This window comes from Pezoporus occidentalis, unplaced genomic scaffold (genome assembly GCF_034315485.1).
Source record: "Pezoporus occidentalis ecotype Australia unplaced genomic scaffold, CSIRO_AGI_Poc_V1 ctg465, whole genome shotgun sequence".
Taxonomy (NCBI): domain Eukaryota; kingdom Metazoa; phylum Chordata; class Aves; order Psittaciformes; family Psittacidae; genus Pezoporus; species Pezoporus occidentalis.
Window position 1 is genome coordinate 59,558 of NW_026915797.1, and position 21,289 is coordinate 80,846.

The 21,289-nt window shown below is 59.7% G+C and overlaps 1 protein-coding gene across 2 annotated transcripts; it reads right to left on the bottom strand.

The window, feature by feature from the left end:
- Positions 1 to 135: 135 nt before the first annotated feature.
- Positions 136 to 14,785, bottom strand: POU6F1 (POU class 6 homeobox 1). 2 transcript variants are annotated; one of them, XM_062636041.1, is made up of 11 exons: positions 14,593 to 14,785; positions 12,248 to 12,344; positions 11,480 to 11,678; positions 9,860 to 9,969; positions 9,200 to 9,425; positions 8,351 to 8,571; positions 7,838 to 7,966; positions 7,473 to 7,682; positions 2,897 to 3,035; positions 2,498 to 2,672; positions 136 to 1,035 (listed from the first exon to the last, which is right to left on the bottom strand). In XM_062636041.1, the coding sequence occupies exons 2-11, from the start codon at positions 12,299 to 12,301 to the stop codon at positions 690 to 692; spliced, it is 1,809 nt and encodes a 602-aa protein (XP_062492025.1). In that variant the 5' UTR covers positions 12,302 to 12,344; positions 14,593 to 14,785; the 3' UTR covers positions 136 to 689. The 2 variants fall into 2 exon arrangements, with proteins under 2 accessions (XP_062492025.1, XP_062492024.1); XM_062636040.1 differs by having other exon boundaries at positions 14,589 to 14,785.
- Positions 14,786 to 21,289: the final 6,504 nt, after the last annotated feature.

Genomic DNA, 21,289 nt, shown 5'->3' on the forward strand with positions numbered 1-21,289 from the left:
TCCCCATGTCCCGGCCCCAACACCCCCCGTTCAGCCGCCGCCGTTCCTCACTGCTCCCCTGGAGAAATGGGGAGCGAACCCCCCAACCCCCTTGGCGCCGGGGGGGGGGGGGGGTTGGGGCACACTGGAAAGCGGAGCCGCCTCCGTTGTGGGGTTCACCCCCCAGAAAAAAACATCTCAGGGCACTGGGGAGCCCGGTGGAGCCCCAAACACCCACAGCGCTGTAACCAAGGGGGAGGGCTTGTCCCATGGAGAAACCCCTCCGAAATCAAAGCGGGGGTGAAATGAAAGTGGGGTTCAAGCCCCAGCGAGCTGCGACGCTACCTCCGGAACAGGGGAAACCGGCCAAAACATGGGAATCACTCCTCTTGTTGGGGAGGGGGACACACACAACACGGGGGGGGGGGGACAGAGAGCGGTGAGCGCAGGCAGGGTCCGTCACCACGCACGGCACAAGGCAGGGGGGAGGCACAAGGCGGGCGCGATGCCCGCTGTGAACACGCTGCTGTCGGGTGTGATGCGGGGGAGAGAGGATGGGGACGGGACGGACACACGGACACAACTACGGACAAACGGGGGGGGGGGGAGACCCCGCGCCCCCCGCGGGGCTGGGGGCAGAAAGTGCTTTGATGGCAGGAGCTGGGGGGGGGACACGGGGGGGGGCGATGGGGTTCCAGGCGATGCCCGGCTCAGGGGATCTGGAAGACGTTCAGTTTGCTCGTGTTCTTGAGCGTCTGCCGCCGGTTGCAGAACCAGACCCGCACGACCTCGCGGTCGTAGTTGAGCTCTTTGGCGATCTCGGTGATCTCCTGGCCCGTGGGCAGCGCGTTCTTCTCGAAGTAGGCGTTGAGCGCCTCGATGGCCTGGGGCGTGAAGGACGTGCGGCGCTTCCGCTTCTTGGAGGGCTCCCCCCCGACGAACTCCATCAGGTTCTGCTGCCCCTCCTGGTTGCGGAGCTCGGCCTCGCTCAGCCACTTCTCCAGCACCGGCTTCAGCTTCTGCGCGCTCTTGGGGGTGATGTCGAGCTTCTCGAACCTGCCCCGGCAGCGCGGTGAGGGGCTCCGCGGGCAGCGGCCCCACCGGCCCTCCTCCCGCGCTGCCCCGCTCGGCCCAGCTCCCTCCCTCTCCATGCGGTCAGAGGATGGGCTGGGGACACCTCTCACGACACCGGCTCCCTTTTTCCTCCTCTCCAGTTCCCCCTTTCTCCACCGTTCCTCCCGCTCCGATTTCCTCCTTTTCTCCAGTTTTCCCGCTCCTGCAATTTTTCTCCCTTTCTTCATCCTTCAGTCTTTCCTCCTCCCTTTCCTTTCCTTTCCTTTCCTTTCCTTTCCTTTCCTTTCCTTTCCTTTCCTTTCCTTTCCTTTCCTTTCCTTTCCTTTCCTTTCCTTTCCTTTCCTTTCCTTTCCTTTCCTTTCCTTTCCTTTCCTTCCTTTCCTTTCCTTTCCTTTCCTTTCCTTTCCTTTCCTTTCCTTTCCTTTCCTTTCCTTTCCTTTCCTTTCCTTTCTCCTTTCCTTTCCTTTTTCCTTTCCTTTCTCCTTTCCTCTCCTTTCCCTTTCCTTTCCTTTTTCCTTTCCCTTTCCTTTCTCCTTTCCTTCCCCTTCCCTCCCTTCTCTTCCTTTCCTTAACTTCCCTTTCCTGAACTTTCCTTCCCTTTCCCTTCCCTTCCTTCTTTTCCCCTTCCTTTCCTTTTTCCCTTTCCTTTCCTTCCTTTTCCCTTTCCCTTCCCTTTCCCTTTTTTCCCTTTGCTTTCCTTCCCTTTCCCTTTTTTCTTTTCTCTTTCATTTCCTTTTTCCTTTCCTTTCCTTTCCTTTCCTTTCCTTTCCTTTCCTTTCCTTTCCTTTCCTTTCCTTTCCTTTTTCCTTTCCTTTCCTTTCCTTTCCTTTCCTTTCCTTTCCTTTCCTTTCCTTTCTCCTTTCCTTTCCTTTCCTTTCCTTTCCTTTCCTTTCCTTTCCTTTCCTTTCCTTTCCTTTCCTTTCCTTTCCTTTCCTTTCCTTTCCTTTCCTCTCCTTTCCTTTTCCCTTTCCCCTTGCCTTGCCTTTCCCTTCCCTTTTTCTTTCATTTTCCCTTCCCCTTCCTATTCCTTTTTCCTTTCCTATTCTCCTCCTCTCCCCTCCCCTCCCCTCCCCTCTCTCCTCTCCTCTCCTCTCTCCCCTCCCCTCCCCTCTCCTCTCCCCTCTCCCCTCTCCCCTCTCCTCTCCCCTCTCCCCTCTCCCCTCTCCCCTCTCCTCTCTCCTTCTTTCCTTCCATTTCCTCCTTTTCTTTGTCCTTTCCCACAATCCCAGACTGGGTTGGGTTGGAGGGACCCTAAAGCTCCTCCAGCTCCACCCCCTGCCACAGGCAGGGACCCCTTCCACTGGAGCAGGGTGCTCCAAGCCCCCATGTCCAACCTGCCCTTGAACACTGCCAGGGATGGGGCAGCCACAGCTGCTCCGGGCACCCTGTGCCGGTGTTCCCCAGCTTCCCTGCCCTTTTCCCGCTGCCCATCCCATGCTGGTACCTGCAGATGGCCGACTGGCTGTAGGCAGGACCCTCGGTGGCCGTCAGGGCCTGTCCCACCTGCGTCTGCGTCAGCCCGAGGGACAAGCGCCGGATCTTGAAGTTCTTGGCGAATTCCCGGATCTCCTCCAGGTTGATCCCGTCCTCCTCCGCGCTGCTGTTGGGAGCCGGGGGCTCTGCCAGGGCCACGACATGGGAATGATGAGGAATGGCCATGGGGCTGCTTCTCCGCCCCCCATAACGAGCATCCCCTTTGCTGGGCTCCACGGCACATGGTGCCAGCAGCCACCCCCAGGGGTGCAGAGCACGGGCATGCAGCGGTCTCCTTCCCCCCATCCCAGGGCATCCCAGACCCTGGATTCCCTCTTCCCACTGGATCCCAGTCCCTGCCGTGACTCACTGGACACCAGCTGGCTGACGGTGGGGGTCTCGGAGCAGGTGATGGGGACGGGCACGGAGGAAGCCTTGGCCGCCGGGGCAGGGTTTGGGATCACCACGGCCGGCTGGGCGAGAGCTGGGGCCGGCTGGATGGGCTGGACCTGGGCAGAGGGAGAGGGGTCAGCACCCTCATAGCACCCCCATGGCACCCCCATGGCCAGGGCTGCCCCGCTCCCTGCCCACCAGCTCCATCCCTGCACTGGCCACAGCGTTGCTTTTGCTGGGTTTGGATGGAGGCGACACTGGGAACAGCCCAGCTCCTGCTGGGAATGGGGCTGTGACAGCTCTGGGATGTCCCATTCCCATGAGGGAGGTTTGGGGGTGACCAAGGTGAGGCTCAGTCACATCCCATCCTGGCTGAGAGACTTGGTAGGCACAGAGTGGGATGCCCCACGGGGCAGCACTGCAGGGCTGGAGGGGTTACATCCCAAAGAAGCTCATGGGCTCCCAAAGCAGCGTAGTTGGGTCCCAAAGCAATGTGGTTGGGTCCCAAAGATGCTCAGGTGCTCCCAAAGCCATGTGGCTGCATCCCAGACATAATCCCATAATCCCAACATCCTTAGGGTTGGAAGGGACCTCTGGACATCACCCAGTCCAACCCCGGCCAAGGCAGGACCAGCCAGAGCAGGGCACACAGGAACGGGCCTGGATGGGTTTGGGAAGGCTCCAGGGAGGGAGATTCCACACCCAGCCCGGGCAGCCTGCGCCAGGGCTCTGCCGCCCTCAGCATCGAGCTCTTGCTCATGGTGAGGTGGAACTTGCTGTGGGTCAGGTTATGGCCATTGCTCCTCGTCCTCTCACTGGGAAGAGTCCGGCTCCATCCTCCTGGCACCAGCACCTTTGAGCTACTGCTGTGCACTGATCCCCTCTCAGGGTGCTCTGCTCCAGCCCAACCAGGCCCAGCTCCTGCAGCCTCTCCTCAGCAGAGAGACCCCTGAGCATCCCTGTGGCCTCTGCTGGACCTCTCCAGTAGCTCCTTGACTCTGAGGAGCCCAGAACACTCAAGTGTTCCCAAAGCCTCACGGACACATCCCAAAATGCTCAATGCTCCCAAAGCCTCACAGCCACATCCCAAAATGCTCAAGTGCTCCCAGCTCAAGTGCTCCCAGAGCCTCACGGCCACATCCCAAAATGCTCAATGCTCCCAAAGCCTCATGGCCACATCCCAAAGATGCCCAAGTGCTCCCAGAGCCTCATGGCCACATCCCAAAATGCTCAAGTGCTCCCAGAGCCTCACGGCCACATCCCAAAATGCTCAATGCTCCCAGAGCCTCACAGCCACATCCCAAAATGCTCAATGCTCCCAGAGCCTCACAGCCACATCCCAAAATGCTCAATGCTCCCAAAGCCTCACAGCCACATCCCAAAATGCTCAATGCTCCCAGAGCCTCACAGCCACATCCCAAAATGCTCAATGCTCCCAGAGCCTCACAGCCACATCCCAAAATGCTCAATGCTCCCAAAGCCTCACAGCCACATCCCAAAATGCTCAATGCTCCCAGAGCCTCACAGCCACATCCCAAGGATGCTCAGGTTCTCCCAAAACAACGTGGCCACATCCCAGAGTCACTCAAGTGCTCCCAGAGCCTCATGGGCACATTCCAAAGATGCTCAAGTGTTCCCAGGGCCACATGAACACATCCCAAGGATGCTCCTGTGCTCCCAGAGCCTCATGATCACATCCCAAAGATGCTCAAGTGCTCCCAAAGCAATGTGGCCATGTCCCAAGGATGCTCAAGTTCTCCCAAAGCAATGTGGCCATGTCCCAAAGATGCTCAAGTGCTCCCAAAGCCTCACGGCCACATCCCAAGGATGCTCAAGTGCTCCCAAAGCAACGTGGCCACATCCCAAGGATGCTCAAGTGCTCCCAGAGCAACGTGGTCACATCCCAGGGTCACTCAAGTGCTCCCAGAGCCTCATGGCCACATCCCAAAGATGCCCAAGTGTTCCCAGGGCCACACAAACACATCCCAAGGATGCTCAAGTGCTCCCAAAGCCTCATGGCCACATCCCAAAGATGCTCAAGTTCTCCTAAAGCAACGTGGCCACATCCCAAAGATGCTCAAGTGCTCCCAGAGCAACGTGGTCACATCCCAGAGTCACTCAAGTGCTCCCAGAGCCTCACGGGCACATCCCAAAGATGCTCCTGTGCTCCCAAAGCCTCATGGCCACATCCCAAAGATGCTCAAGTGCTCCCAAAGCAACGTGACCACATCCCAAGGATGCTCAAGTGCTCCCAGAGCAACGTGGTCACATCCCAGAGTCACTCAAGTGCTCCCAGAGCCTCATGGGCATATCCCAAAGATGCTCAAGTGCTCCCAAAGCAACGAGGCCACATCCCAAGGATCACAGTATCACAGTATGCTAGAGATTGGAAGGGACCTCGAAAGATCATCTAGTCCAATCCCCCTGCCGGAGCAGGAACACCTAGATAATGTTACACAGGAATGTGTCCAGGTGGGTTTTGAATGTCTCCAGGGAAGGAGACTCCACAACCTCCCTGGGCAGCCTGTTCCAGTGTTCCGTCACCCTCACTGAGAAGAAGTTTCTTCTCAAGTTTAAGTGGAACCTCTTGTGTTCCAGTTTGTACCCATTACCCCTTGTCCTATCATTGTTTGCCACTGAGTAGAGCCTGGCTCCATCCTCGTGACACTCCCCCTTTATATATTTATATACACTTATAAGGTCACCCCTCAGTCTCCTCTTCTCCAAACTATAGAGACCCAGCTCCCTCAGTCTTTCCTCATAAGGGAGATGCTCCACTCCCTTAATCATCTTTGTTGCCCTGCGCTGGACTCTCTCCAGCAGCTCCCTGTCCTTCTTGAACTGAGGGGCCCAGAACTGGACACAATATTCCAGATGGGGTCTCACAAGGGCAGAGGAGAGGGGAAGGAGGACCTCTCTTGACCTACTGACCAACCCCCTTCTAATACACCCCAGGATGCCATTGGCCTTCTTGGCCACAAGGGCACAGTGTTGGCTCATGGTCATCCTGTCGTCCACTAGGACCCCCAGGTCCCTCTCCCCTACACTGCTCTCTAACAGGTCGTTTCCCAACCTATACTGGAACCTGGGGTAGTTCCTGCCCAGATGCAGGACTCTACACTTTCCCTTGTTATATTTCATCAAGTTATTCCCTGCCCAACTCTCCAGCCTGTCCAGGTCTCGCTGGATGGCAGCACAGCCTTCTGGCGTGTCAGCCACTCCTCCAAGCTTAGTGTCATCATCAAACTTGCTGATAGTACACTCAATTCCCTCATCTAAATCATTGATGAATATATTAAATAATACTGGTCCCAGTACTGACCCTTGAGGCACTCCACTAGTTACAGGCCTCCAACTAGACTCAGCCCCATAGACTACAACTCTCTGGCTTCTCTCCTTCAGCCAGTTTGCAGTCCACCTCACTACCTGATCACCCAGTCCACACTTCCTCAATTTAGCTGTGAGGATGCTGTGGGAGACTGTGTCAAATGCTTTGCTGAAGTCAAGGTAGACCACATCCACCGCTCTGCCATCATCCATCCACTGTGTTATTTCCTCATAAAAGGCTAAGAGATTGGTCAAGCATGATTTCCCCCTGGTGAAGCCATGTTGACTGCCCCTCATAACCCTCTTATCCTTGATATGCCTTAAGATGGCACCAAGGATAAGGTGTCCCATCACTTTCCCAGGGATGGAGGTGAGGCTGACCGGTCTATAGTTACCCGGGTCCTCCTTCTTGCCCTTTTTGAAAGACTGGGGTGACATTTGCTTTCCTCCAGTCCTCAGGCACCTCTCCCGTTTCCCAGGACTTGGTAAAGATGATGGAGAGTGGTCTAGCAATGACTTCCGCCAGTTCCCTCAGCACCCGCGGGTGCATCCCATCTGGACCCATGGATTTATGGATGTCCAGATTGCTCAACTGGTCTCTAACCCATTCCTCATCGACTAAGGCAAACCGCTCCGTCGACCTGACTTCATCTAAGGTCTCAGGGGTACAGGGCTCTTCAGGACTGCCTGCAGCAGAGTAGACAGAGACAAAGAAGGCATTCAGTAACTCTGCCATCTCTGTATCTTCTGTCACCAGGGCACCCATCCCGTTCATCAGTGGGCCTACATTGCCTCTGGTGTTAGTTTTGTCTGCCATGTATTTGAAAAAGCTCAAGTTCTCCCAAAGCCTCATGGCCACATCCCAAAGATGCTCAAGTGCTCCCAAAGCCTCATGACCACATCTCAAGGATGCTCAAGTGCTCCCAAAGCCTCATGACCACATCCCAAAGATGCTCAAGTGCTCCCAAAGCAACGTGGTCACATCCCAGAGTCACTCAAGTGCTCCCAAAGCCTCACGGGCACATTCCAGTGATGCTCAAGTGCTCCCAGAGCCTCATGGGCACATCCCAAAGATGCTCCTGTGCTCCCAAAGCCTCATGGCCACATCCCAGAGTCACTCCAGTCCTCCCAGAGCCTCATGGGCACATCCCAGTGATGCTCCTGTGCTCCCAAAGCCTGGCGCCAGCCCCCCAGCCCCGCATCCCCGCCCGGTGCCCACCGCTCACCTCGGTGCGGGCCGGGGGCTCGGGGGTGCCGGTTTTCTTGGCGCCGGGCGCCTGCAGGGTGCTGCCGGCCAGCGTGGCGATGACCTGGCCCTGGGCATTGAGCAGCAGCTGCGGCGTCACCGTCTGCACGTGCAGGCTCGGGGCCGGGGCCGCGCCGGCGGCCGCCGCCATCCCGGGGGGATTCACCACCCACGGCAGCGTCCCGATGACCTGGGCCGAGGGGGAGAGGCCGAGCTGGGGCTGTGCCCTGCCAGCACCTCCCCTGCGCACGGGGAGCGCCGCTGGGGCCGTGCCCTCCATCCGCGGCAGGAAGAGCGATGGGGCAGGGGGGTGCCAAAGGCAGGGGCCACCCCCCCCCGCGGTACCTGGCCCTGGGCGTTGGTGAGGATCTGGCCCGGGATGCCCTGCACGCTGGAGATGGTGTTGGCGATGACGGGGGTGGCCGCCAAGGAGCCGAGGAGCTGGGTCTGCGCCCCGAGAGGCGCGGCGCTGAGCTGCGGAGAACCGAGAGCCGGGGTCAGACGCGGGCAGCGCCGGGGCCACCGCGTCCCCGCGCGCGGCCACCCCCGTTCCCCATGGCAGGGCGGCTCCTGCCTCGCCGTGCTGGGGTGCAAGGCCCTTGACGTCCTCCATCCGTCCTTTAGGTTGGCCTAAAGCAGGGCTGCCTGCTTGGCGGCTCCTCAGGAGCCAGGCTGGGATCTCACGGGATCCCGCGGGACAGGAGTGCGGAAGCAGAGAGCTCCATCCCCAGGGATTCACGGCTTCTCACGGCTTCTCAGGGCTTCTCAGGGCTCTCCACAGCCACGGCAGGCACCGGATCGAGGGCAGTGGGTGCCAAACTTGCCCGGCTTCGCACCACGGGCTGCCAGGGTCCTTACTATGCCAGGGTTAAAGGCGAATCCGGCCGGCTGCACGGCGATGTGGGTCTGGGTGACGGGCGGTGTGGGCGCAGCGCTGGGCTGTGGCAGGATGGGGGGCTGGCCGGGGCTGGGGGCGAAGACAGCGGGGGGCTGGAGCGGGGCGCGGGGCTGGCCCGCAGCCTGCAGCGGCTGGGCCGGCGGCACCGGGGCTGCCATGGATGTGTTCAGCACGGCGGCGGCTGCGGAGCAAAGACACGGAGAGAGTGAGCAGGGGCAGGCAGGGGCAGGGCTCACCCCCGGCGCTCCGCGTGTCCCCATCTCCCACCGGCCCTTCCCAGGGGGAGCTGAATCCCCATAGGGAAAGGTCTCCCCAGAGCCCCTGTGCCACAGCAGGACTCATCCTGCCCCGTGGGCGCTGGATCGAACCCAAACGGGTGCTGCTGCCAGCACAGAGGGCGAGGGGCACCGCCAGGGTCCCATCACCTCCGCTGGCTCCAAACCAGCCCTGGGACTGGCTCCTTCCCTGCTGGGAGCTCAAGAGGAGACGATTCCCTTCAGGGAAGGGCACAAGGCCCTCGCTCCGCCTGCTCTCACGCCCGTGGGTCTCCCCCCTTGCAGACCCTCAGCTGCTGCAGCGAGGTGCCAGAGCCCCAGGCCTAACCTGGACCTCTCATCCCACCCTCTCGTCCCATCCCTGTGTGCGTGCTGCCATCCGCATCCTCCCCATCCCTTCTCCCACACTCGGCCAGCTTTTGCTTTGGGGAGCTGCAAACAAGCCCCCAGCAGCCAACACCAGCCCCGTCCTGGAGAGGATGGGCTGGGGGGGGCGGCAGACGAGGAGCTGCAGGGCAGAAGAGCAGCGGTTACCTTGCAGATTGGCTATGGGTGCTTTGAAAATTCCCCCTGTAGGAGAAGCAGCCGTCAATCCGGGGAGGGCAGCGACCGTTGCTGTAGGAAATGTCCACACAGCCAGCCCCTGCTGACCTGCCACTTGACCTGCAATACTGATGGGGATAAGAAGAGGTTGAGTAACTGTCCCTGCTGGAACCATTACTCCTGTCACAACTGTTGCTAAGTTTTCCTGAGTCAAGACCTGCAAAAGCAAACAAGATTTCAAAAAGAACAGAAATCAACGCCACTGCAGACAGCATCAGCGGAGCATTAAAGTCTTTGTACAGGGGGGTCCCTCCCACGGCAGCAGCTGGGTGCCCAGCTCTGCCGAGCCCCCATCTCCGTGGGGAGACGGCTGAGGGGGGATCTCCCCCTCCCAAACCCCCCCCCCCCCCGACGCGGCTCTGGCAGCACCTCGAGGCGAGGGCGCCCGGTGGAGGGATCGCCTTGGTTCGAGGTGTAGCTCCTACACCCCGCGCCACGAGCGGACGTCTCTGCCCTCGGGGTCCCCTACAGCCAGCGGACGCCACCCCGGGGGTCCCCACCTTGTCCCCGTCCCCCGCCACCGCCTCCAGCCCAGCCCAGCCCAGCCCTGTCCCCCCTCGCCCGCCCCGCTCCGTGCTGGGGGGTAGTTACCTGTGGGGCCAGCGGGGCCAGCGGCTGCGGCTGCTGGCTCGTGCCGTGGCTCAATGTGCCAGCGGAGGGGACGGTGCTGGGGGATGCTCCGGCCGCCGGCTTGGCTTTGCCTGGGGGAGGGCAGAGGAGATGGGTTGGAGAGAGGAATCATAGCAGAGAACCAGGGAATGGGATGGGTGGGAAGGGACCCTAAAGCTCCTCCAGCCCCAGCCCCAGCCCCTGCCATGGGCAGGGACCCCTTCCACTGGAGCAGGGTGCTCCAAGCCCCTGTGTCCAACCTGGCCTTGAACACTGCCAGGGATGGGGCAGCCACAGCTCCTCTGGGCACCCTGTGCCAGCGCCTCAGCACCCTCACAGGGAAGAGCTTCTGCCCCAGAGCTCATCTCAGTCTCCCCTCGGGCAGGTTCAAGCCATTCCCCTTGGCCTGTCCCTCCAGCCCTTGTCCCAAGCCCCTCTCCAGGTTTCCTGCAGCCCCTTCAGGCACTGGAGCTGCTCTCAGGTCTCCCCTTCTCTTGTCCAGGCTGCCCCAGCCCAGCTCTCTCAGAGCAGAGCTGCTCCAGCCCTCACAGGAGAGGTGCTGCTGCTGGAGCAATAGCATCTGCAATCCTCATCTGCACAAAGTGGGAGAGGGGGACACCCAAATTACACATCCCCAGGGAACAAACACCCTCCTGTGGGTGTCTCGTGTGAGAGCACCCCAAGGTGGACGGACCTTCCTCTGCAGAGCAAAGGCATTTAGGGGCTTCTTATGGGCAAAATCAGCAGCAGTTAAAGCAGTGCCAGCTCCTGACCTGCTCAGGGGGAGCTGGAAAGGGAAGGGACCGAGGTCACCCCCCAGCACCCTGCAGAGGGGGGCCCCATGGGCTGAGCTTCATTGGGTGTCTTCAGCCCTGCACCCAAAGATCACAGAATCATTGCGACCATCCCAGTGAGGGGAGCCCTTGCTCCTAACCCCTGGTTATTACTTGTGAAAGACTTGGGGTTGGAGCAACCCCTTGTATTTATGCTGCTCGGCTTCTAATAATGGCAACTCCCAAGTATAAAATGCACTTAATCCCATTTTGGTGTAAAGAAAACCACCCTTTTCCTGCAGTTTCATCCAGCAGAACCCACAGAAACCAGAGCAAAGCCCCTTTAATAAATAAAGCACCAGAGTGGCAGGAGAGGGGCAGGGCAGCGGGGCTGGCAGGTGGATTCGGGATGGATCCCATGGGAGGCTCGGGGCGCTGGTCAAAAAGCAGTGAGGAATGAAGCAGGATCTCCCCCAGTGGCTTGTTTCCCGCTGCATTCCCATGTGAGAAGGGAAGCGCCTGCAGCACAGGGTGAGGGGCAGAGGACACCCGAACTCCAGGGCCTTAGGGAAAGCTGAGCTCCCAGCAGAGCATCCCTAGGGATGTCCTCCCTGTCGGAAGCCCGCGTTCCAGGCGGGATGCGCCCGGAGGAGGACCTGGCTTTGCTCACTCCTCTCCCGGCCGGGCACAGGGATGCTCTGCGGAGCCTGCACCCCCAGGCACAGCTCACCCTCCCCGCTCCAACCCAGCGCTCCGGAGCCCAGCTTCCCCCGCAGGGATGGAGGGGCAGGGATGAGGCAGGGAGGGGAGGGTGCCGCCGGTCTCTTACCGGCTGCCTCCCCGCCGCAGGAGCTCTGGGTGCTGCCTGGGACGTCCTCAGCGCCCGGGGGGCTGCTCTCTCCCGGGGAGCCCCGCGCTACCTCCCCTGGAGGCACCTCCAAGGCTTTCGGGTCCTCCTCGGCCGGGAGCGGGGCGTCCACGCCGACCTCCAGCACGCGGATGGTTTCGTGGCTGGACATGACAATGACCTGCGGGACAGCCCCACAGTGCCCATCAGTGCCAGGGGCTGCACCCCACAGAGCTGCCCCCAGGGCCCCAGGGGAGGGGCTCCTACCACCCCATGAGATGTGCCTTAGGGTGGTCCTTAACCCAAACCAAGCAGAGGCACACTGAGGGGTGGATGGGGGGGGTCACAGCCCCTCCTGCTTTAGTGACCACCCCAGCCCCATGGGCAGCAGCAGGTGACGTTCTCCACAGGGAGAACACGGCTGCAGCACCCCCAGCAGCCCCCTATCTGCAGCACTGGAGCCAGTGCTGGTCCACAGCCCCATAGGTCTGGCCGTGGGTCGGGTGAACCCCCTGCATCGTACAATCCCAGCGTGGTTTGTGTTGGAAGGGACCTTAAAGCTCCTCCAGCTCCTTCCCCTTCCCAGTCTGGGGGCAAACGGGGTGGTTGCGAGCATGGGGCAGGAGCAAGATGGTTTTCACCCCGTGCCAGGGCACGCAGTGGGGCTCCAAACCCCACCTCCCCTCCCCACGGTCCCCACGGCTGTGGAGGGGTGCAGAGGGGCTGGAGCTGCTCTGGACAGGCCCGTACCTGCTCGTTGACTGTCAGCAAAGCCTCCTGCGGCTGCACAGCTTCGGTGTCCATGGTGCCCCAGGAACGGTGGGAGAGGGCTCAGACCTTCCTCATGCTGCAAGGGGAAGACAGGGCAGGGGCAGGGTCACACAGTGCCTGGAGCCTGGGCGCAGAGCAAACCTGGACCCTGCCACCACCTCCTCTCTGCCTCCAGCACCCAGCTCTGCCCCTGAGCTCGCTCGTGTCCTGCCCAGCGAGGCTCCGGTGCCTCGGGTACCTCTCAGCACCTCCCATCCCCTTGGCAATGAGCTCGGGGGGCAGCACCGTTTACGGGGTGAGCATCACACGTACAAGCAGGGAAGGGTTACTCCAAGGGTGGAGCCTTTCCCCCTTTGGAGATGAGGTCCAATTCCTGCTCTTCCCTTGGGAATCCCTCAAAGCTCCAGGCACAAACCACCCTGCCCTTCCTCCTGTCTGAAGCCCAGGCCAGGTACCCAAAGGCTCGGGCATCACCCAAGCCCTGCTGCTGTTTGCAAGCAGCAGGAGGGTCAATCTGCTCCTTCCTAAGGGGACCTAAATCGATGGGGCAGCCCACTTGTTGGAAGGCAGCTCGCCCTCTTCCCATGCCCTCCATGAACTCCTCGGCTCCCGGATGGTCCCCACGCTGCCCTGCAGGAGCACAGGTGCCTTTGTAAGAGGCTCCTGAACGTTTGATGGGGGAAGTCTCGGGATGTATTTAACCAGCCCCGATGACCTCGACTTGCTCCACGCATGGGCCAAGGCCTCATTGTCTGTGTACCTGCTGCTGAGCCTGGGGCACGGTGATGCTGGTGGGAGTGACCAGAGCTGAGCGCTCCCCTCCCATAGGATCATGGAGCCATGGAATGGTTTGGGTTGGAAGGGACCTTAAAGCTCCTCCAGCTCCAATCCAGCTCCAGGGACTCCTTCCACCGGAGCAGGGTGCTCCGAGCCCCTGTGTCCAACCTGGCCTTGAGCACTGCCAGGGATGGGGCAGCCACAGCTTCTCTGGGCACCCTGTGCCAGCGCCTCAGCACCCTCACAGGGAAGAGCTTCTGCCCCAGAGCTCATCTCAGTCTCCCCTCTGGCAGGTTCAAGCCATTCCCCTTGGCCTGTCCCTCCATCCCTTGTCCCAAGCCCCTCTCCAGGTTCCCTGCAGCCCCTTCAGGCACTGGAGCTGCTCTCAGGTCTCCCCTTCCCGCAGCAGAGGGGCAGGATCCCCTCCCGGAGCTGCTGCTCCCGCTCTGGGGGTGCAGCCCCACACTGGGGGGGTTCTGGGCTCAAGCTCACAGCTCATCCACAAGGGAATTGAGCCCCGGACTGGTGTCAGTGCACCCCATCCATGGGGTTTCACCCCTGACAGGGAACGTGGTGCAGGCAGCCCCTGTCTCTCCGCTCTGCCACATCAGCCCGTGAGGCACTTCCAGGACCCAGGAGACATCCCAGCACCGTTGTACAAACCCTTTATCATTTGTGGGGGTCTCAGAAGCCACCAGGCTCCTGCTGGGGCCGCCGAGCGCATCCTGCGCCGGAGCTGGCGTTTGTGTGCCCTTAGTAACCAGAGGTACTCGGGTCCTCTGGGTCCAAAGGAGCCTCCATTGAATGAGGAGCCGAATTCTCCTCTGGAACCACAGGCGCAGGGCTCTGCACCATCCACTCCAGTGCAGCAGAGCCAGAGCCAGGCTGCTGCCCATGAAAAGCTGATGAGCCCCCAGCAGCTCAGGTGAGGAAGGCAGAGCAAGGGATCCCTGCCCCGGCAGCCAGCGCAGGCAAAGCAGCCCCACCGGCTCCCACTGCAGGGAGCAAGGGAAGGCGAAGGCTCCAGAAGAGCTTCCCGAGCTCTGTGTAGAGACCCCGGCCAAGGGAGGGCAGCTGGGGCACAGTGGGGCTGATGCCGCCCCATGGGGGTGATGCGATTGCTCCAGGTTGATCTCCCCTCTGCATCACCAAACCTCGCTGCCCACTGGGGCCCAGCACAAGCAGAGCAGCCCCAGGGGCTTTGCTAACAAGGACTCCCCCCATCCCGGTGTCTTGTAGCAGCTTTTTCCTACACCTGAGCCTGGGAGAGGTGGGAAAGCTTCCACCTCTCACCCCATCCCCTCCCTGCCCTAGGGACCCTCCCCAGCTCCCCAGCGCCTGTCCCATAGCGGTCACAGCGGGAGCTGAGCCCCAGCTGGGATCCCAAACTGGCAGCAAGGGCACAGTGAAAGCAGCTGAAAGGGAAGGGATGGTCTCTGGGGAGCCCCTTCCTGCAGAGCCAGGGCACATCCAAACCCACCCCAGAGAGCAGAGCCTGGAGCCACAATCCCATGGGATGACGGAGGCAGCCCCGGGTACTCACTCACTGTTTGCTCGGGGCTGAAGGGATGCTCCAGGCAGGAGATGGGGCTGGCCCCTGGGTCCTGCTGGGCTGTGGTGCCACGGGCTCGGGCTCTAGGGAGAGAAAGCCAGGAGCTGTCTCTGTGCCCAGCTCTGCAGTGAGGAGCAACCGGACAACCCAAGGGCAGCCCCATCCTCCCAACCTGATCCCTGCTTCTTGATCCTCACCGCTGGGAAAAGGTGACTCAAGGCAAGCCAGGAGCTGCCCCAAACACACGTGGTACCCAAGTTAATGCACACACTGGGAGCTTGGGGCCTGAATGGTGCTGCCAGCACCAGAGCCCCTGCTCTCCATCCCCACCATGCCAAGTCCAGGAGCCTCCCTCAGGTCTCTTCTAGCACAACCGCGAGGCTGAAGAGAACAGCAAAGCCCTGCTCCAACCTGGGCCATCCTCCTGCATCCAAGTGTGGAGCTGCCCAGGCCTGCCCCACGGGAGAGAGATGGATGCCCCCCTGCATCCAAGTGTGGAGCAAAGAGAAGAAGAGAGAGAAGGAGTTTTCCCTCTGTTCCATGCACTCCACTGAGCAGAGCCTGGTGCTGCTGGGTGCGAGTGGGCTGCTCCTCCCGCACCCTTTCATTTCGCTTCTTTGCACTTGGTCCTTCTGGGTTTGAGCTTGCAATTAATGGGACAAGTGATGCGCCCAGCTGGTGGTGTTGGGAGCAGGCGCAGGGAGACAGCAGCTCGAGCAGATGGTGGCGAGGAAGTGAAATGCACAAACTAATAATAATAATAATAATATTACAGGAAAAAGCAAAGAGAAGGGGGGGGGGATAACTTCAGATGCTCCAAGTCTCCCTGTGAATATAATTGCTGTGTTAATTAGGAGCGGTGATGAGTCAGAGATGGAGCCACTTGGATCCCAAGTGGGTGGAAATCTAAGTTGGAACCAACTTGCCACAGGTGAGCAGCCCACAGAGGTTTCGGTTGATGCTGCGCGGCGCCGAAGATGCTTTGGCCACGGCTCCAGCTCGCTGCTTGCCCACTGGCATTAACCTGGATTAATCCCTATGGACGGACATCCCGATCCCAGGATGAGGCCCTTGGCCCAAGCCCCTCTCCAGGTTCCCTTCGGCACTGGAGCTGCTCTAAGGTCTCCCCTTCAGGAGCCTTCTCTTCTCCAGGCTGCCCCAGCCCAGCTCTCTCTGCCTGGCTCCAGAGCAGAGCTGCTCCAGCCATTGGGAATTGCCCGCAGTGGTACCAGCACCCCAAGACCTCCCAGCAAAGCCATCACTGATGCGAAGGGGACAGATCCAGGTCATTTCCTTGGAAATGAAGCTTTATGGTAACAGCAGAGCCCGAGCATCCCTCGCCGCAGCTCCGACTTTCCACCATGCTCAGAGTGGAAAGATCCAGGCTGGAAATGATGGATTGCTTTCCCAAGCACATCCCCAGGTGTCTCAGTGGGGGGGGGGGACACCTGGACCCCAGTGCCCCCAAGCTGTTTGCAAGGTGCGTTGTTGTCCCTCCCAAACCAGCTTCCCCCTTAAAGAGCCTTCAAAACAGTGTCGCTTTCCAGCCTTCCTGCGTTCACCCAGGGGGAGACTGAGGAGATGCCACCCCTGGCACAGGCCAGCAGTGAGCTGGAGCTGAGCCTCACTCAGCACAGCCTTGCAGCCAGCTCCAGGATTCCTGAAGGCTGGAGCTGCAGGGGGAGCTGGCAGCATCCGCACTGGCTGCTCCATCACAGCACCGAGGAGCTGGGGCAGCTGAATCCCGAAGGAGACTCCAGGAAAACTCCTTCGAAAGGCCCAGCTCCTCCTCCAGTGCCAGTGGGAAAGGCAGCCACCTGGGGCTGATAATGAAGGTGACAAAGGAAAGCACAGGGTCACGGTGAGCTGGGATGGGTGGCCACGGTCCTGGATGGGTGGCCATGGTTCTGGATGGGTGGCCACGGTCCTGGATGGGTGGCCATGGTTCTGGATGGGTGGCCACGGTCCTGGATGGGTGGCCATGGTCCTGGATGGGTGGCCATGGTTCTGGATGGGTGGCCACGGTCCTGGATGGGTGGCCATGGTTCTGGATGGGTGGCCACGGTCCTGGATGGGTGGCCATGGTCCTGGATGGGTGGCCATGGTTCTGGATGGGAGGCCACGGTCCTGGATGGGTGGCCATGGTCCTGGATGGGTGGCCATGGTTCTGGATGGGAGGCCAGGGTCCTGGATGTGAGGCCACGGTCCTGGATGGGTGGCCATGGTCCTGGATGGGTGGCCATGGTCCTGGATGGGTGGCCATGGTCCTGGATGGGTGGCCATGGTCCTGGATGGGTGGCCATGGTTCTGGATGGGTGGCCACGGTCCTGGATGGGAGGCCATGGTCCTGGATGGGTGGCCATGGTCCTGGATGTGAGGCCATGGTCCTGGATGGGTGGCCATGGTCCTGGATGGGTGGCCATGGTCCTGGATGGGTGGCCATGGTCCTGGATGGGTGGCCACGGTCCTGGATGGGTGGCCACGGTCCTGGATGTGCGGCCACGGTCCTGGATGGGTGGCCATGGTCCTGGATGGGTGGCCATGGTCCTGGATGGGTGGCCATGGTCCTGGATGGGTGGCCACGGTCCTGGATGGGTGGCCACGGTCCTGGATGGGTGGCCACGGTCCTGGATGGGTGACCACGGTCCTGGATGTGCGGCCACGGTCCTGGATGGGTGGCCATGGTCCTGGATGGGTGGCCATGGTCCTGGATGTGAGGCCACGGTCCTGGATGGGTGGCCACGGTCCTGGATGGGTGGCCACGGTCCTCGATGGGTGGCCATGGTCCTGGATGGGTGGCCACGGTCCTGGATGTGAGGCCACGGTCCTGGATGGGTGGCCATGGTTCTGGATGGGAGGCCAGGGTCCTGGATGTGAGGCCACGGTCCTCGATGGGTGGCCATGGTCCTGGAGGGGTGGCCATGGTCCTGGAGGGGTGGCCATGGTCCTGGAGGGGTGGCCATGGTCCTGGAGGGGTGGCCATGGTCCTGGATGGGTGGCCATGGTCCTGGATGGGTCCATCCTCACTTGGATCTCTCCATCCTCAGCTGGATCTCTTCATCCTCAATTGGTTCTCTTCATCCTCAGCTGGATCTCTCCATCCTTGCTTGGATCTCTTCCTCCTCAGTTGGATCTCTCCATCCTCAGTTGGATCTCTCCATCCTCAGTTGGATCTCTCCATCCTCAATCGGTTCTCTCCATCCTCAGCTGGATCTCTTCATCCTCGCTTGGATATCTCCATCCTTGGCTGAATCTCTCCATCCTCAATCGGTTCTCTCCATCCTCAGCTGGATCTCTTCATCCTTGCTTGGATATCTCCATCCTTGGCTGGATCTCTCCATCCTCACTTGGATCTCTGGATTCTCACATGGATCTCTTAATTCTTGGCTGGAACTCTCCATTCTCTGCTGGATCTCTTAATCCTCGCTTGGATCTCTTCATCCTTGCTTGGATCTCTTCATCCTCAGATGGATCTCTTCATCCTCAGATGGATCTCTTCCTCCTCGCTTGGATCTCTTCATCCTCAGCTGGATCTCGCCATCCTCAGCTGGATCTCTCCATCCTCAGCTGGATCTCTTCATTCTCAGCTGGATCTCTTCATTCTCAGCTGGATCTCTCCCTCCTCAGATGAATCTCTTCCTCCTCAGATGGATCTCTTCCTCCTCAGCTGGATTTGTCCATCCTTGGCGGGATCTCTCCATCCCCAGATGGATCTCTCCATCCTCAGATGGATCTCTTCATCCTTGCTTGGATCTCTTCATCCTCGCTTGGATCTCTCCATCCTCAGCTGGATCTCTTCATCCTCAGCTGGATCTCTCCATCCTCAGCTGGATCTCTCCATCCTCAGCTGGATCTCTTCCTCCTCAGCTGGATCTCTTCCTCCTCAGCTGGATCTCTTCCTCCTCAGCTGGATCTCTTCATCCTCGGCTGGATCTCTTCCTTCTAGGCTGGATATGTCCATCCTAGGCTGGATCTCTCCATCCTAGGCTGGATCTCTTTCTCCTCGGCTGGATCTCTTCCTCCTCAGCTGGATTTGTCCATCCTCGGCTGGATGTCTTCATCCTCAGTTGGATCTCTCCATCCTCAGCTGGATCTCTTCCTCCTCAGATGGATCTCTCCATCCTCACATGGATCTCTTCCTCCTCAGTTGGATCTCTCCATCCTCAGATGGATCTCTTCATCCTTGCTTGGATCTCTCCATCCTCAGCTGGATCTCTCCATCCTCACCTGGATCTCTTCCTCCTCGGCTGGATCTCTTCCTCCTCGGCTGGATCTCTTCCTCCTCGGCTGGATCTCTTCCTCCTCGGCTGGATCTCTCCATCCTCGGCTGGATCTCTTCATCCTCAGTTGAATCTCTTCATCCTCAGATGGATCTCTTCCTCCTCAGCTGGATCTCTCCATCCTCAGCTGGATCTCTTCATCCTCAGCTGGATCTATCCATCCTCGCTTGGCTCTCTCCATCCTCAGCTGGATCTCTCCATCCTCACCTGGATCTCTTCATCCTCACCTGGATCTCTTCATCCTCACCTGGATCTATCCATCCTCGCTTGGCTCTCTCCATCCTCACCTGGATCTCTTCATCCTCAGCTGGATCTCTTCCTCCTCAGATGGATCTCTCCATCCTCACCTGGATCTCTTCATCCTCACCTGGATCTCTTCATCCTCACCTGGATCTCTTCCTCCTCAGATGGATCTCTTCCACATTGGCTGGATCGCCTCCTCCTCAGTTGGATCTCTTCATCCTCAGTTGGATCTCTCCCTCCTCAGATGGATCTCTCCATCTTCACCTGGATCTCTTCATTCTCAGTTGGATCTCTTCCTCCTCAGATGGATCTCTTCATCCTCAGCTGGATCTCTTCATCCTCAGCTGGATCTCTTCATCCTCGGCTGGATCTCTTCCTCCTCAGATGGATCTCTTCCACCTCGGCTGGATCGCCTCATGCTCAGTTGGATCTCTTCATCTTCAGTTGGATCTCTACATCCTCGGCTGGATCTCCTCATCCTCAGTTTGATCTCTTCATCCTCAGTTGGATCTCTCCATCCTCAGCTGGATCTCTCCATCCTCAGATGGATCTCTTCCTCCTCAGCTGGATCTCTTCATCCACAAACAGATCTCTCCATCCTCAGATGGATCTCCTCATCCTCAGTTTGATCTCTTCATCCTCAGTTGGATCTCTCCATCCTCAGCTGGATCTCTCCACCATCGCTTGGCTCTCTCCATCCTCGCTTAGCTCTCTCCATCCTCAGCTGGATCTCTTCCTCCTCAGATGGATCTCTCCATCCTCAGCTGGATCTCTTCCTCCTCAGCTGGATCTCTCCATCCTCAGCTGGATCTCTCCATCCTCAGCTGGATCTCTCCATCCTCGGCTGGATCTCTCCATCCTCGGCTGGATCTCTCCATCCTCGGCTGGATCTCTTCCTCCTCGGCTGGATCTCTCCATCCTCAGCTGGATCTCTCCATCCTCAGCTGGATCTCTTCCTCCTCGGCTGGATCTCTTCCTCCTCGGCTGGATCTCTTCATCCTCAGATGGATCTCCTCATCCTCAGCTGGATCTCTCCATCCTCAGCTGGATCTCTTCATCCTCGCTTGGCTCTCTCCATCCTCAGCTGGATCTCTTCATCCTCAGCTGGATCTCTTCCTCCTCAGCTGGATCTCTCCATCCTCACATGGATCTCCTCATCGTCAGCTGGATCTCTTCCTCCTCAGATGGATCTCTCCATCCTCAGCTGGATCTCTTCCTCCTCAGCTGGATCTCTTCCTCCTTGGCTGGATCTCCTCATGCTCAGATGGATCTCCTCATCCTCAGCTGGATCTCTTCATCCTCAGTTTGATCTCTCCATTCTCATTTGGATCTCTCCCTCCTTTCTTGGATCTCTCCCTCCTCAGCTGGATCTCTCCCTCCTCAGCTGGATCTCTCCCTCCTCAGCTGGATCTCTCCATCCTCACATGGCTCTCTCCATCCTCGCTTGGCTCTCTCCATCCTCAGCTGGATCTCTTCCATCCTTGCTTGGATCTCTTCATCCTCACTTGCCTCTCTTCATCCCCGGTTCAATCTCTTCTTCATGCTTCTCACCCTCACAGGGTGCTTGGGGCTCAAGCCTGATCCCGAGGACAGGAACGGGAGCTCCCTTCCCTGCCCCTTGCCCTGCAGACCCAGGGAGCACCCGGGTCAGCTCACGGTGACCTCCCAGGAACCCGCTCCTTTCTCCAGAGCCACTTTTCCCGCTGGGAAGCTGTCTCTATTCCCGCTGCACACGGAGCTGATGGGATTGATTTCACCTCCCAAGGTCATGCCAGAGGAGCGGGGCAAAACCAGGAGCAGAGCTTGGCTCTCCCAAGCCCTTCAAGGCAGTGCCCGGAGCAGCCATCACCGCTGCTGCCAAGGGGGGGGTCTGGAGCCACCTCAGCACCCCAGGACATCCCAGAGGAACATCACGGCTGGTTCAGGGAGCACAGACATCCCCCCCCCCCCCCCCGAGCCTATGGTCCCATTCAATGCCATGGGGGGGGGGGTAGTGCTCTGACCCCCCCAGGGGCTTTTGGAGCAGCCTCAGGACCAAGCAGGACCCTGAGGTGGCTGCAGGTGCTGGGGACGGGTCTGAGGGGGGGGGGGGGGGACACGACGACACAGCCCCTGCTCTTCTCACCAGGGCCCCCCCCCCCGTCCTCTGCCAGCCGGGGCTCTGCAGCA